At 32.8% G+C, this 18,095-nt stretch overlaps 1 protein-coding gene across 2 annotated transcripts in view; it reads left to right on the top strand.

Moving 5' to 3' along the window:
- Positions 1 to 18,095, top strand: part of SEMA5A (semaphorin 5A) — a 548,675-nt gene that overhangs the window by 514,153 nt on the left and 16,427 nt on the right. For both annotated transcript variants that reach the window (XM_051969840.1, XM_051969839.1), the window contains one exon: positions 5,252 to 5,470. In XM_051969840.1, coding sequence (XP_051825800.1) covers positions 5,252 to 5,470 — 219 coding nt within the window. The remainder of the gene's footprint in view (positions 1 to 5,251; positions 5,471 to 18,095) is intronic.

Genomic DNA, 18,095 nt, shown 5'->3' with positions numbered 1-18,095 from the left:
GAGATCCCCTACTAATATAATTTTATTTACTATTTCCTCCTATAATTCATTTAATTTTTTCTTTAAGAATTTGAATGCTACTCATTTGTCATATAGTAATTTTCTTTTTACAATTTTTTTTTGCATCTTCTAATTTCTTTTCCTAATTTTCCCTCTATTATTCCTCTCCATCCCTATTCCCCAATGAATTCTCATTGGTCTTGTGTCCACTTTTTTTTTCCTTTTAGTTGTTTTCACATTGCTGTCTTCTTTGGGGTTTGTATCTTGATCTTCCCTGTCACCATAGTAACTTCTTATGATCAGATTCTGTTTCTGTTGTTTCCTTATTTTCTGGTTTTTGTTTTTGTTTTTACTTTGAACTTTATATTAAAGTGGGGGGAGGTATTGTTCCTAGTTTAGACTTCTTTGCCTTACTGTTTGCTGAGATTCTTCTGTGGGCACCTGTTTTCAGGACTTTCAATGTGATATGATCCATGGTAAGATGTGGTCACTATTTTCTGGTCTGAACTCTTGTTTTCCCAAGAAGTACCTCTATTATTTTTCAGTCACAAATATAGCATTCCTATCTGCCCTACAGTTTCAGCCAGAGACCCTGCTTCCCTGCAACTGTCCCCCTAGAACCACAATTCCATATTGTATTTGGGTAATGCCACATATAGTTTGATCCTGTGCCCATTACCAGGTCAGGATCCTTTGTAATCTCTGAGAAGTTGAGCAAACTCCTTATTAGCTCTGAGCTTAGAGCTTGCCTAGTATTATTGTCACATTTACTTCCACATTTACCAATATCTGATTTTACCATCTCCTGTGCTCTGGCCATTTCCTAACTAGAGGATATATCTCTTCCATCACCTCTAAAGTTGTCTTGGACTGGGAAAATGTCTCACTCTAACCTTTTGTTGGCTTAGCTCTTTTGGAATTCATTTTGACACATTATTTTACAGTTGTTGGAGAGGAATATTGGTTAGTTCATTTGGTTTGCTGCCTCTACTCAGTTTAGCTCTGACCCCCCTCCAAATTGGCCATAAATTATTAAAAACTTTCAGCCAGAGTAATTCAAGAAGTCATTGAATTGATTGATCTATCTTGCCAGATAGCTACGTCATTGAAATCATGGATCTTTGACAGTGACAAAGCTGAAAATTTGAGACTTCAAACTACTTCAAACGACAATAGATTAAATCAATACTAAGTAATTATTTTTAAATTGTATTATGCTAGAAATGAATGCATTTTTAGTGATTTTAATTAAAAGCAAAATCATGCCTGCTAAAATTATTACAACCTTAATCATCTAAGGGAACAAGAATAATGAATTTTTGTAACTAAAAACAATATTTTTGGTTTACAAGAAAGATGAAAGTAATTTTCAAGCTAAAAGGAGTTCTTCCTGTTCAAAAAATGAAAATAAAAAGTGTTAAGAATGTTTTTTCTTCAAGTTAGCATCTTCTTATGTGGGTGGTATTCTTATTGATGGATACAATCTGGGTGATTTCTTGGTTCCAAGGAGGATCAAGGGGGGAAATAAAACTCCTTGCGCTCATTTTTTTTTTTTAAAGAGTACAGTCTATGTGACATAGAGGTATGATTATTTAATGATTTTTTTTAGAATGGAATGAGAAGCAGTATCTTATAAATTGGTATACATGTCTCAATACTTCTCTTTCAATTTGAGTGCAATCTAAATAGGACTTCAATTCTTGCTACATCAGATTAAAAGAGGGAAAGAGAAAGAATACGTTTTCTTGGATCTTTTAATTTTGATTTGAAACAAATTCTATAATTATACTTTTGAACTTTTTTCTTATCTTCATTATAAACAAAAAAAGAATAAGAAATTAAGTTTTTTTGTTTGTTTTTTAATTTGAATAATGCAACCCACAGTTAAATTTAGAGTGCTGTATAAAATGATTTTTTTAAAAAGTATGATGGGTATGAAATAAAATAAGCTAAAAAAGGATTTATATTTGTGACCACATACTTTGCAGTACTAAATTACTTGCTTTAACTTTTAGCATTTCTCTGTTTTTTTGGAAATTATGGTAAATTCAGACACTACCTTCCAACCTGGCAAAACAAAATCAAACCTCAATTTCTTTCCTGAATTCCTGCTGGGTGTTCTATTGGCACTTTAAATAGCAAGCCTTTAATTGGACACATCTGCTTCTCACACAAATTCCCTATATAAATAGATTTTACTAGCATCTTTTGGATCACTAATCCTCTCAGTCTCACTCTTCTTCCCAGTCATCTCTCTTTCCTCTTCCTCATTTTTAATCCAGTCAGTTGCTTAATCCTAAAGATCCCTTAATTCTGTATCCACACCCAATTCTTCTCTAAAAATATCACTTCAGGCCTTTATCACATCTCAGCTAGACTGTTTTAACAATCTCCTTGTTCTTCACATCTTACCTTACCATTTCAGTCTTCTAACAGTTGCCATAATAATCTTCCTTATACTTAGGTCTTCCAGCTGATTTCCCTACTTTCAATGCATGCTTTTTCTCATTTTAAAAGCCTCAGTGAGTCTCTGTTGTTTGAGAGATAAAAACAATAAGCAAATAACAATCTAGTGTTTAAGGATCTGAACAACTTAATTAGAACAAGAATAACTTTTATTAGTAGGAGGCAATGGGACACTGTGGAAAGAGTACTTTTCTTTTGGGGTCAGAAGATCTAAGTTCAAATACTGCCTTTACTACTTCATTACTTGCATGGCCGAGATGGATTAAGTCTTTTGTCTTTCCAGGATCTCCATGTCCTCATCTCCGTCATGAGGGAGTTGAACCCAATGGCCTCTGATAACCTTTTTAGCTCTAAATCTTTGATTCCATGGTTCTTTCTTGTTCTTTAAGGTTTATACTGTATTTTCTTCATCCCATGAGATAGGTAATATAGGCATTATTATCTATCCCGTTTTTACAGATGATGTAACCCTATAAGAATTAACCCTATGAGAATTATCGCATCCTTAATAAGTGAAGTTGGATTAAGATTCATGCCTATTGATACCAAGTCCAATGCTGTGTAAATTGCACGATGATTAATATGATCTCCAAACTAAATTTCCAATCCTATTTCATAATATCTTTCCTTCACACAGATTATATTCCAGCTACACTGGAACAGTGACTCTTCCTTAAATATCAGATGCCACCATTGCCCATCTGAATATTCCTGCATAGCATCCCTTTTCATCCTTGTCTATAAAGATGATTTATTTTCTTCATAATTTAGCTTTAAATTTCATGCTTACATTATTGAGACTCTGAACCTTTTAGTCCTTCAAGTTCTCTGAGAAGATTTTGCTTGCATTTTTTTGAGTTTATTACCTCTTTTTTGTGTCATATTTAGCTGTGCATATACTACTTTTCCCTCCAGAAGAAAGTAATTTTAAGCAAAAGAGTTATCTCATTTTTTATCTTTGTTCCCCAATGTCTCACACATAATAAGAGCTTTAAAACTTGTCAGATTAAGTTGAAACATTTCAGGGGGGGCTACATTAGTTCCAGAGGGACAATACTGATGCTCATACAGTAAGAAATATAATGGCAATCATGGTGATAATTAGCATTCAAATAACACTTTAAAGTTTTCCCAGCACTTTACAAAGTTCTCATTATATCTTCCCAACAAGCTTATGAAATAGATTCTATTATTATCCCCATTTTATAGATGAGGCTATATAAATGAAGCTGAGACTGCAAGAGGTTAAGCAATTTCCCAAGAACAAAACAACTAATAAGTGTTTGAGTAGGATTTGAATTTCTGTCTTCCGGACTTCATTTCCAAGTATTTCACTATCAGGTGTGGTTGAATTGACTATAACTGGGCAGCTAATAGGACTAATTATTCATTTTGTATCTCATTAAAAACAGTCAAATGGTAGAAAAGTTCATCTATGATGTGTTAATGGAATTAACAATATCACTTAATAGAATTAGAATAGATCTTATAAGTGCTGTATCTAATCCCCTCATTTTGACACCAAAAAAATGGAAGTTCACAGAAATGATTTACAAAATTATGTAGGTACTATGTAACAGGACTGATATTTGAGCTATGTCTTCTTTCAGGTAATTTGTGTGTGTGTGTGTGTGTGTGTGTGTGTGTGTGTGTATTATTAAATTTTTGTTTTATTAATTGGTAAATTGATACAAAGGATACAAACATGAATTTTGCCTTTGTGTCATTTATTCATGAGGATGTATAATTGTATTAATATTTTATGTTTCATAGCTTTGTTATATTTTCTTTTCTTTATACCTGCTAGTCAAAAGATTCATCATTAATCTCTAAGTTCTCTAGCACAATAAATTTTTCATAAACCTGTAATTTAAGTTTGTCGAAAATAATGGTTTTCTAGTTCCATGGAAAGCTTCAGTCTCAGCAGCCACTGATTCCATTGCAGTTAATCCACCAACCTTTCACTAGCATTTAATTCACTTTCAAAAGGTGAATAGGTGAAGGCACGGGTTTAGCAAAGTCAGAATCATTTCTATTTTTCTAGCTTGATGGCTTTAACAGAAGTATGATATATTCCATTCTGTCTAAGAGCGATTAAATTCCCATGCTGTGTTAGTATGTGCCTGCAGGCTATAGGGTTTCCTCAGCATCTTTCCAAAAGGAAGAAAGAAAATTATATTTCCTTTTCAATAAAAAAAATATGAAAAGATCTAAAAGTAGTATAAAACCCTCTTTTATATACACATGTTTAACAATAATATTTATAGGAAACATTTATAGAGCACTTTAAAATTTGAACAGCACTTTTCTTATATGATCTTATTTGAACCACATAACAACCCTTTGAGGTAGGTACTATTGTTATCCTCAGTTTCATGGATGAGGAAACTTAGGCAAAGATAAGCTAAGTGGTTTCCTTACAATAACACCCCTATTAAATATCTAAGATACTTGAATTTAGATTTTCTTGAATATGAAATGCTAAATCCAACAATCTGTCTAGTTCTGAATCTGGCTTTGCCACATATGTAAATTATTTGATTGCTTTCTTAACAGTAATTGTAGAACATGATCTAAAATTAGGAGATTATCATGCAAGTTTTTTTTTTAATTCCAAATTATCTTTTATTATTTTGTTTTTGGAATAACCAAAGTGATATCTTGAGTTGGAGGGGACACTATAGAGAAAATACATGATATTAGAGGTTTGGGACTTAAGACTGTAAGGTTTTATTTGCTATTAGACTGATACTTAAAGTGATCTTTTCACTTTTTTCACCTGAAGGACTCTCTGGGGATTTCTTGAGATCTGGAAGATACTCTGCCCATACCATCAATGGTGCTTGGTCAGCATGGACTCCTTGGTCCCAATGTAGTCGAGACTGCAGCCGAGGCATTCGAAATCGTAAACGGGTCTGTAACAATCCTGAACCCAAATATGGAGGACTTCCTTGTCTTGGTCCATCACTGGAATACCAAGAATGTAACATCTTGCCCTGCCCAGGTAAGTGTGAATAATATAAGGAAAGATTAGAGACTAAGGGAATTTAAAGTATTCGTATATAAAGTTAGGCTATATTTACATAATGTATTTGTGCTTGACATTTGTATGGTATGGGTTTGTATATGCTTTTTTACCATCAACTTGATCATTATGGTTAAAGGAATATATCACCTTCCTTCAAGTGATTCTTTTTTTTGTTTTTGTTTTTTATTTTTCATTGCATATGTTGTATCTACTAAAAACATATGTTGCTCAACTTTTAAATGCTTGTTTTTCTCTGTTTTAAGTATTAGAACTAACTTGTAAGAACTCCCATGAAACATTTTGTATACATTTGGTTAAGAGTTTTTAACTATACTCTATGAACTTATACAAATTACCTCTATAGATGTAGATAAATAATTATATTTTGATTTAAAGGAACTTTCATGGAGTCACACTAAAAATGGGGTAATATGGAATATTTATGTAAAAAATTAATGGAGATAGCACAGAATTATCTTTTTATTCAAACGCACATTTGCTAAAGTTGAAAATACCTCTTAGGAGTTCATAAACTGGAGTCATTGAACTTGTGGTGTTTTTTTTTTTAATATTTTAATAATCGTATTTCAATGTGGTGTTTTCCTTGGTAATTATGTTTTATTTTATTTCATTTAGCAATATTATTCTGAGAAGGTCCATCCATAAACTTAATCAGACTGTCTGAGAGACCTAGAATAAAAAAAGATTAAGAATTACAAGGTTAGGTGAATTCAGATAATGTATCCATGGGGATAATTGTCTATAATGATTTGGCAATATCTTGAAAAGAATACTAGTCTAGTAATCAGGAAACCAACTTCTAAACTATTTACTAATTGTGTGATCTTATCACTTAAGTTGTCAATGAGTGGCTTGGACTAGACAACTAATAAGGTCCTTTCTGCATATCCACACATGCTTTGATAGTTGAAGTATTTGTTCCCAGCAGCTCTCTCTTTTTTATCACAGGAATTATTTCTACTTACTACAATTAAATGCTTAGCAGAGATTTTACACATCTCCTGAAAAAGTTTGCTTTTCTTGGAGCATATGAGAAAGGGGGAAAAAAAGTCACTGTCTTATCTTGTCCATAAAGAAATAGGAAAAGAAGAATCAGGAACAGTGACTTGATCACCAAATTCACAAGCATTTTTTAAGGAAAATAGTACTGCCTATCTACTTTTTAAAAGCAGAAATGATGAAGTGTAATACACATGAGCCCTTTGTAGTCAGAGTATTTACCGTGATTTCTTAGTAACAATGTAGATCCAAGAAATGCTTTACTGAAATCCCAGAATAATACCTTCTCACGCTTTGTATTAAAGTTTGTGCATATTACCCTTTGAATCAAAGTATTATATTGTCGTATTTTGCTACTCAACAAACTGCTAAGATTGGCTTGTTAAAAAGTCACAGATCTTGGTCAAAGAAAAACAATTAGGAAGTGGAATTTCAAAGGAAAAGTTACTTCTTATCTATATGATCCTGGATAATTCATCCAAACTAGGGGAGTTGGATCTCAAGACCTCTTTGGTTCCAACTTCATGATCTTATACGCTATTATTTTGATACCTCTGTCTTCCCCCATTATTGTTTTCCCCCCTTATAGAAAATGGCTTCATTAGCAAAGATAGATTGATTGCCTCATTAGTTCAAATTTAACCTGAAGTAATTTCTTAAGGCCTATGATAACATTGTTGGGAAATTCCATTTACTAAAGCAAACTGGAAAATAGCTAATAGTCTTCGAGAGATGGCTTAAGCATTGAGAGGACAAGTGATGTCCCCAGGATTGTCCCACAGCTGTGGTGATAGAAGTGGAAATGGAGCCCAAATCTCCTTGATTCTCAATCTAGTTTTCTAGTCATTTTACTGGGTTTCCAAATGGCTTTAATCACATGTATTAAAAACATTTTGGGACATAGGAAAATTTGCTCTCTTTTTTTCCTGTCTTTTCTCTTTCTCTCTTCTCCTCCTCTCCCCTCTTCTTCCTTTCACTTCCTTTCTTTCACCCTCCCTTCCTTCCTCTTTCTTTCTCTTTTTCTTTCTTCCTTTGTCCCTTCTTTCCTCCCCTCCTTCCTCCCTCCCTTCCTTCCTCCTTTCCTTCCTCTTTCTTTCTTTACTTCTTTCTTTTTTCTTCTTTCTTTCTTTCTTTTCTTCTTTTTTTCTTTTTTTTCTGTCTCTTTTCTCTTTTCTAATTTTCCCATCTCTCTTCTCTCCCTTTGTATGTGCACATATGGATATATATATATAATCAAGTATGATGGTGAATGCTGAACACCCTAAAAATATTGGGTTTTGAGACTTCTCATATGGTCCACTAAATATTGGAAAAGAGGGTTTGGATCCCAGAAGTATATTGAGATCTCAAATGGTGGTGTGAAGTATCTTACAAGAATTTTTACTCTTAAGCTTTCTCTAAATCAAGAGATAAAGATTTTATAACACTGCTTGCAGCAGGCTTAATTGCCAAAGGAACTTTTAACCATTAACAAAGGGAAAGACTTGAGTGCTAAGTTCCATGGCAGAATTCACAATTACCCAGAAGACTGATGCCATAAGACAGGCAAAGTTAACATGCTGCCATTAAGGCTGGTAGTTACTAATGAACCAGTAAAGAAGTGAGGTATTACTTCATTCAGTGTCAGGTTAGTTGGCAAAGAAGTGAGGTATGAGTAGATTCCTTAAATGGAGATAAATAACCTTGGGCAGTTGACATCATAACTTAGCCTTCTATTTAGATACAATAAATTGTGAGATCCTGATGATGTCAATGCAAGAAATTTGACAAGGAATTCATTCTGGGGCCAATTGCAAAAAAAAAAAAAAAAAAAAAAAGCCTACTTAGGATAACAAAAGGCCTAATGAAGATCAAAAGGTCCACTTATAATCCTATGGGTTCTCCTCCCTGCTTGTCTCTGGGAATAGCTTGGCTTCTAGATTGGATTCCAGATTGTTTTCATTATTTCAGGCCCATTTCTGTTAATGCCCCTTCCTTATGGCCCAGGAAGCTACCAAGGACTTGGGGAACTTTTGTTGGGGTCTTATTTACCCCATCATGTAGATGGATGGATGGATAGATGGAAAGATAGATAGATATAGATATATGCATGTGTATATACATATACATATAAAAGATATATAGATCTACATATATAGACATTTGTATATATGTATATATATCACATGTATCTATCAAAACCATTTTGAAGGATAGGAGGAGTCTCTGTTTAAATCATGTGATACATAGATATATGTTATATGATATACATATCTGAAGACATATAAATATATGTGTGTGTGTAGGAATATATACATTTATGTGTGTACCTTTGCAACTGCATTAATATATAGGCTGACTAAAAATTGGACATCAAGGAAAGCACAGATCAAACTAAGATGATTAGAATGGTAATACCTTTAATAGATCAATATCATCCAGAATAAGAAGGGATTTGAGAGTGGATGAAAGAAGATATAATTAGATTTCCATTGCAAGTCACAAATCATCTTTGGCTGTTTATTGTGTGCATTTGACCCATAATAAAAATAGAAGAGAATGCAAGAATCTTATTAGAAAATGGCTCAGAGCTCAATTTCTGAAGGGTACCTACAAAGGCACTAAGAGAACTGGTAGTTCTGAGAGAATTGCCCCCTTGGTAGTTATCTTAGATTAGATTGGCAGTGAAATATTCTCAGTGGTAATTGTGCAGATTATAACTATCCTGAGCAATCAGGGCTGATGCACAAAGTAGGAGCTTGGGAACTTGCCTAGAAGCAATAAGGGGTGTAGTAGGAGAAAGTTAGGTTATAATAGATAAAGGGTAGACACAGTTGTTTTGACTTGCTTTTCTAGGGAGGGTGAAACATGTCATCTTCCCATCCCTTCCCAGTTTGTAGACTATTGTATCAAATAATATTGAATTCTCATTAAAATATAAAGATGTTTATTTCCTACCATGTTTAAGGAGAAATTCACCACCCTCCTCCCAAAGTGCTTACAGGTATATTCTTATTGCAGAATATTCTTAAAGTGCTTGTCAGTTTTAAAGGAGATGCTATGATAACTACCAATGTGACTGGAGAGATCTATAACAAGCTACAAACAGGAAAGCATTTCACAAACACTGGGAGATAATTATAGAGCCAGAACCACTTTACCCGTTTTCATGTGTGGTAATCAGTAAGTCAGTCATTCCCTTAAGGTCATACTGATCTGGTTGTTGTCACTGAAAAATGATAGAGGTTTCATTCAATCTGCCACTAAACAAGACAAACCAAAAAGTGTATTTAAGGAAGAAAAGTTTTCCTACTTTTTATAATACTGTTTTAAGGAATATATTCCATTTCCTATGAAACAAAGCAAATCTAGAGGAATACTAGGAGAGAAGAAAGGAGATTGCATCTAAAAAGTAGTATGCCGAAAATGCTATTTCTCATGTAACAAATTATCTGTCTGAATTGTTTTATTACTAGGGATAGAGATCCCCACCCCTCATTTCTTACTAAGCCAGACTTAAAACCTCATGTAACACCCATGAAAGCTCAGAACCTTAAGGAATACAAAGTGTATTAAGGTGCAGTGTTTAACCCTCCCAATCCTTTGGGTGCAGCCATTCAAATCAGAAATGGATAAGCAGTTCTATTTATTCTTTAGTGGTGGGAATAGGAAGAAAAGGCCATAGTTTTTATTAGAATTAAATTTTCATCAGATTTATTACAGAATAGAATAGTTATTCCCATCTGGCCCTTTTCTAGGAAGTGTAAAGAAACTTTATACTTTATTATTAGTGTATTATTATTATTATCATCATCATTGGTGAGGTAGCTTGGGTTCAAATCCTGATTCTCCCAGTAGCAATCTGTGGGCCATTTGGTCAATCATTCATTTTGTTTAGGCTTAAGATGTCTTGTTAAAAAAAAAAATGAGAGCTGCTTTTCAGTAACTGATGACCCCAAAGGAATCTTCTAATTCTAAAAGTATATGACTTATCCCCCATGTTACAGGCACTACTAAAAGAAAATTAAGTGACTTTAATATTTTCTATTTATTCTCAGTGATTCTAAAGTAAATTATTTGAAATATTTTTGATGCAAATCTCAATTATTCCATTTCATTAAGTAATTGAATTGAGACATAATCTATTGCTTTAGGCTGGAGGCTTTTGACTAGGATATGTGATATATCCCTAAAGTTTATATTATATATAATGTTCTCTTATTGGGTTTTCTTAAGGTCTATAGAAGTAGCCTTCTTTTCAGTTCAGTAATCACCATAAATGCAGCCAGGGATTAAAGTCCAAACACTTTATTGTCTCTTTCCAAGTCTTGTCTCCTTTCTTGCAAGCCAGTTAGCTTTCCTATAGTCCACATCTTTTATTATCTCCTTCCTGGGGCTGGGCAGCTTTCTGGAGAGCCTTTCAGTCTAGCCTTGGTCTTAGTGGGGGAAGTGCAGGAGTCCAGGCCAGACACCAGGAAGATCGAAAATCCAATTGAATTTCTCCTCTTGGTTCTGAGAGCTTGAGCTCCTGCTGCCAGTCCTTTCCCTTTTCTCCAAATGTCTCTGAATCTCCCTGGCTGAGGCTTCTAGCTTATATGCTCTACACTAAGTACAAACCAATCATTATATCACTAGGAAACCATTATTTGTTGTAGGATTAAATCAATGCTAAACTAGATTTAACCATTGTCTCCTCAATTCCAGTTGTTTCAAGTTCTGCCCCATAACATCTCCTTATAGGATTAAATCAATCATACTGAACCATGCTAAATTAGATAACTACTGTCTCTATCAATTCCACTGACTTAATACCTTGTAAGAATCATTTGTTTCAAGTTCAGAGTTCTGGCCCATAACAATTATACTATCATAAAATTTTTCTCATAATATGAAAATAATCCAAGTTCTTAAGACTCTTTGGGAAATGAAAATTTTTAATCAGTGAGACTGTATACCTCACCATGAAGGAGGTAAACATTTGTTAAATATGCATATTTTAGAAAACTATTCTCAGTAAAGAATCTTATGTGATCCATAAATGTTCTATTAGTATTCTTGAACATTTTTAGAAAGGATGAATGGCAATCAACATATGTATAACACAAACAGATATTCTCAACTTTTTAGGATCTTGGAGATTTTGATTAAGGTATTTCAGTTAAGCATTCAGACTACAAGAAATAAGAGGTAAATGATTGTGAGTGAGTGTGTGTGTGTGTGTGTGTGTGTGTGTGTGTGTGTATTGAGAAATTTTAAAGCTGAAATATAAAGTAAGTATAATGGTGTAATATAAAGTTAGTAATCCCATTCTGACATATATGAGTATCTAGCAGCAAACAACATATTAATGTGACACACATACACACGCACACACACACATTCTTGATTCTGATGAATCAGGGAAGCTAATTTACATGATTCTCAAATATATGAACTTGATTGTGATCATTATTCAGAAATTTATTTCCATATTTATATCTCCCCTGATATACCTGTCTTTTAAAATGTATCTTTTTCAATCTGAATTCAGCATCTTCTCTCAAACTATCTGCCCTTTCTGAGTTCCCTATTTCTATGTCTGTACTCTCATTCTTATGTTCCCTTAAACTCAAAAACATAATGTAATCCTCTGCAGATCTCAACCCAAATTCCTGTCATTTTAATTTTTATAGTGTTTTGTATATAAGCAATTAATGTTAGTTTAATTAAATTGAATTTAGCTTCTAGATATTCCTTTCTGCATTTTCCTTTATTCTGTTCCTTCTGGCACTGCTCCAGATCAGAATTTATTACTTCTGATCTAGATTATTACAATAGTTATATAAAATGTTTCTATGACTATTCATGCAAATCTATCCTATAAACCTATCACTTGCAGATAAAGCTTAGTCAAGCACTATCCTTGTACTATTACTGCCCTACTCAAAACATTGAGTGACTATCAATTTTCTATCAAGTAGGAGCTATTTAGTTTGGTATTCATAGGATCACAGACAGAGAGCAGAAAGATATCTCAGAAGTCATCTGTCCCATTTTCTTCAATTTACATATGAGGAAACTAAGATATAGAGGTTAAGTGACTTGACCAGTAAGCATTAGAAGGAGGATTTAGGACTGGGTCCTGGAACTTCATAATTTAAGGTTATTCCATTAGTCTTTCACTCTGTACCAGGTTACCTAACCAGGATCTCTAAGATCATAATCCAATCAAGCTTTGATCTCTATGATCATAATCCATTCAAGCTTTCCAAACTCATTTTTCCCTATTCTCCTTTATTTCTGCCTCTCTCTTTTTTCTTTTCTTTCTTATAATTTTGTTTTGGCTATGAGCAGGATATTTAAAAAAAAACCAAATTTAAAAAATCCAGCTTCTTCCTGATATATTTCTCTTTTCTTCTTGTCAGTTTGTCATTCCTCCAATAGAATAACTGTTTCATCTTGCCTTTTGTGCCATCTGCTACAGCCAGGAACAGGAAAGAACAAAAATTGGCCTTTTTTATAAGCCACAAAGGTGTGTGTGTGTGTGTGTGTGTGTGTGTGTATCCTAGATGAAAAGAGAACTAGTAGGGTGAGAGAAGTGGCAACAAAGATGAAAAAGGTAGCATAAGAAAATTGCGATCTGAAACAATTGCCCCTTCCTAATCATCATAGAGGGAATCTTCATTATCACTATTAAAAAATTTCACTTTCTACTCACCTGTTTGGATTCTACTGATAATGCCTAACTATTTCAAAGATACTTCATTGAAAATGAAAGACAGAAATGAAGTCTGAACTCAAATGATATTTTTATAATTGATGTAGCTACCACATAATTGTGAAAGGGGATATCCATAGCCTTAATGTTTTAAAGGGATTTTTTCCATTTTTCTTTTTTAAAATACATTAAATTCTAGAAAATATTGGAGAATTATTACTAATTTTTCAGTAACATACATCCATCTGCAATCTTATATCTACGAAGAGATCAGTGGCATAAATAGTTAATTCTTTGTCCACCTTTAAAATTTTTTCAAAATAAATGGCAAAATATGAATTTCACTGAGAGGATTTGAAAGCTCTCCAAAGGTCTGGTAGCTTTATTTCTCTAGAGTATTCGTGTGACATTTAGAACCTTGTCCTCTCTGTCCTATGAGTTTACTATCTATCTTTTTCTTTCCCTCTCCCCCAATTTAGCTCATTGGCACAGTGAAAAATATGGCAAAAAATATATGAAACAATGCAAAGGGAAGTGTAAACAACCAAGAGATCATTGGGCACAATAATAATGATGTTATAATGCTCTTTGGCACAGTGTGTTTTCCAACAATGACAATTGATTAAAACTGATTAATGTACTTAGGCTCATATAATGCAGAACTTCTAAAAGAGATGAGATGATGTATAGTCCTCGTAAATGAGGTTATTTTATGCTCTTCTTGCCCCATATAGTACCTATAACAATGACAACAATAACAGTAATAACAATGAATAATTTCCAAATTATTCCAGTTGTGGGGGAGTAAGGTAAAAAGACTAGAAAATGATGGCCTGGCAAAAAAACTGAGAAGCTGGCAAGTTGGGCTGCTTGTTTAGCTAATCTAATAATTAGGTTCACACCATTGCCAATGTGCAGAGACTGTCCCTAAGATTCTAACAAATAGTTGGGTGGTATTAAGGTAGCTAGATAGTCCTAGTCTGGAACTATTGTGATAATTGGCTTGACATGAAGAAAAGTGGAACAAGTGGTACTTCTTCAAGTTCTATTATCACAAGAAGACAAAACACACTAAAATAAAACAGGAGAAAGCTATAAATTTTTGTTAAATAAAAAGACATCAGTATTTTACTCATATGTCAATGCTATCATATCAAAATTGGAAATAGTTATTAACAAGGATTCATATCTTTTTTTATAGCACATCAGTTTTAAGTCATGCAGTAGCATTGCTATCTAATGCAACAAAATCATTTTTTAAAAAATGGTACCAAAATCTAGATTAAGTCAAATGAAAGGTAATCTTACAGAGCTATTAAAATCCAAGGAAGAAAAAATAGAAGACTCTGAGGTTATTAAAATCTTCATTTAATTCAGAATCCAGAAATTATATGTAATAATAAAATAAATGGTAAAAATAGCACTAATAGCTCAAATTATTTAAAAATGAATATGAGTATCTTAGAATGATATTCTAAAATGCTCCCATTTGAGTTTGATAACATGGATCAAACTAATATTCAATTTTTATTAAAACAGCAATCCAAAAAAGTTGATATCTTTAATAACTTATAAACAAATACATTCTCCCATAATATTTGGCATAAAATTAAAAACATTTCAGAACCTAATCAAAGTTAACTATAGTAATATGAAAAAATTCTCTGTCACTAAAGATTCAAAAGAGGTAAATTAAAGTAATCCTTAGGCACCATTTCTGGCAAAACAAATGCCAGAAGGTATGAGGGGAAAATAGATACAGTAGTGAACTGCTGATAAAGTAGGTCCAATGAACTGGTCCAACCATTATATAGAATGATGCAGAACTATGTCCCAAAGAATCATATCTTACAAACCTGTGCAGAGCCTTTGACCCAATAATACTACTACTAAGTCTACATCTTAAAGAGAGCAAAGAAAAAGGAAAAGTACCTATGCATACAAAAATATTTATAGCAGCTCTTTTTATAGTAGCAATTAATTGGAAATTGAGGGTACACTCATCAGTTATGAAATGATTAAATAAGTTATAGTGTATGATTGTAGTATTAGTATGCTATAAGAAAAGATGAGGGGGATGATTAAAGAAAAATGTGGCAAAAATATGTGAAACAATGCAAAGGGAAGTGTAAATCAAGAGATCATTGGGCACAATAATAATGATGTTATAATGATAACCAACTATGAAAGACTTGACTCCGATCAATATGACAATCTAAGACTATTCCAAAAATTCATGAAGAAAAAATACTATAAACCTCCAGAGGGAGATTGATGAACTTTGAGTCCAAATTTAAGTATAGTTTTGTCACGTTCTTGCATTTAAAAATATGGCTAATAAGGAAATATATCTTGCATGATTTCCTATGTATAATGATCATCATATTACTTATATTCTCAATGGCTATGGAAAGTTTTGGCAGAGTGGGAGAGAATTTGAAACTCAAACTTTATGAAGAAAAGAAAGTTAAAGAATAAATAATAATTTCAAGTGTAAAACTTTCTTTTGAGAACATTTCATTACCTTGCTCACAAGAATGAGAATCAAGATAATATAGTTCTTTATAGATGTATTATAATTCTTAGAAAAAAAATCACAATTTGTATATAGCCCCAAGAAGAAGTATTAAACACTGCCATGACAGCAGCAACTTGATAAAAGTATAGAAGATCTTAAAAAAGACTGTAAGTTTGCATCAATATAGAGCTGCGACATGCAATGGAAAATTTGAATGGAAAGTTATAACAAATTCCCATATACAAATACAATCCTCAAAATATTGTTAATCAATACATACCAGAACAAGATCATTGTTATGAAGTGAAAAATTACCCACACAAATTTAAGATGAGTTTTCATAAGAGATATTACCTTGCCAGGTACCCAGAATCCAAACTGCATGTGAGGATAACATTTCAAAGTATAAAAACCTAGCAACAGACATAAAAACTATGTGTGAAATATGCATGAAATACATAAGCTATCTGTGTTGTGCTACCTATTACTGGAATTGTCTTAGAGTTGCTTTCAGTGAGTCTATAGAAAATGAATGTATACCCTAATATTTGATTCTATTAGAAAAAGCATATATTTTCTACACCTGTGCAATAGTCTACAGAAAATTTAAGTATAAATGAATGATAGAACTTTATCTTTGAATTATTTCCACGTGAACTCCTTTGAATAAGAAGAGAATAATGATTTTAATAATAATAGTCAGTAGTTTAATAATCATAGTATATATTTATAATAATTATGTATATTTACTCTTTGCATGATACATATTAATAAATAGCTCAACTGATTAAGGATGACTCATCAGATATTTTTGGATTCTGATTGTAAATTACTCTCATAAACCATAATAATATTTGCTTCAAGGTTTTTAAAAGACTTTTTCTGTACATAATAAGAACATTTTCCCCTGTGATGATCATCAAAATAATATTTCTACATATGCAATCAGATTTCATAAAAATTAAGATATAACAATCTTTCTTCATAGTCCTGTTTCCTCACTACAAAGCTGATTCAGCATTTAGCATTCAATTTTTACACAACAAAGGAAAAGAAAACAGATGGTTCTCTGTTGCTAAGCAACATTCAAAAAAAGATGAAAGCCACCACAGAATTTTGTTTTTACTTAATCACCCTAAAACCTAATGCACCAAGCATAAACTCCTTTGATCAAATTTAACTGTAATTATCTTTCATTGTTGTGAAGAACAGTTCTAGGAGAAAAAAATTATATGTTGGATAGGATATATGTAGAAGATGAACTTTCAGTTTTTTCATCAAGATTTGGGGAGGGAAGCAAAACTAGGTATTAACCCAACAAGTATCTACAGAGTGTCAATCTATATGCAAAATAATAACATATTTTGAAAAATTATACATTTTAAATTTCTTGGATATTTATATGGTTATCTGGAGATGGTAGTTTGATGAACATTGCAGAAAGAGTAAACTGGTCCTAACTGAAAACAATATATTGCCAATATAAGAAAAGTCAAAGATAAAATCATTTCACTAGAGAACCTTATAGTCTAGTTGGGGAGCTGAGATTTTCGTGAAAGAAATTAATGGAGGACACTGTTAGACAACTCTAATTAAAGGCCAAATTGTGTAATCTGTCATTATGGCAGCTAAATAGTTCTGAGTTATTCAAGGTGATACCTCTGGGTTGCACGGTTCTTCAAGTCCAGGCAAGCTAAAAAGACTTTTAGTATAAGTTCTGGGATGGACTGGTATAGCTTATATCCCACTGTGATTGGCATTTAGAAAGTTCTTTTAAAAATGCTTGTTGTTTGATTCATTGTTTGACTGATTGCATGTCTGTTGCTGCAGGTAGCCTATTTAGGTTCTTAGACTCATTTCCTGGTTAATCATGGGATGACTAACTTTTTGGTCACAGGAACTCTCAAAGACCATCTAATAAAACATATAGGATTTAAGACTTGTATAAATGAAGTGAGTAACAATTTTCAGATTACTAAAATGATGAAGAAGTAATTTCTTACTAGCTAAAAGGGAAATGATAGCTTCTCTCAACCTCAAGTAACTATCTAAAACTTATCTGTTGAAGAACAGATAAAAAAGACAGAGAGAGAGGAAAGGAGGGAGAGAAGAAAAGAGAGAGAGAAGGGGAGGGAAGAGGGGGAGAGAAAAAAGATACTTTTGACAATTTCTACAGCAACAAAATCTCATAAGAGCAGATAATTCTGCATTTTCAAGGAGAGACTAGCAAATAGGAGATAAAAGACAATGAAATTCCAGACTTCAGGGATACTACAAGAAATGCGAAAGACTGAGAAAAATCTTTTTGTTGCTGTTTTGCTTTGCTTTATTTATATCAAGCAAGAGAAAAAGAGACAACACAGAATTTTTTCATTCTATTGAAAGCA

The sequence above is a fragment of the Antechinus flavipes genome, chromosome 1, assembly GCF_016432865.1.
Source record: "Antechinus flavipes isolate AdamAnt ecotype Samford, QLD, Australia chromosome 1, AdamAnt_v2, whole genome shotgun sequence".
NCBI lineage: Eukaryota > Metazoa > Chordata > Mammalia > Dasyuromorphia > Dasyuridae > Antechinus > Antechinus flavipes.
This window is presented reverse-complemented; position numbering and strand designations above follow the sequence as displayed.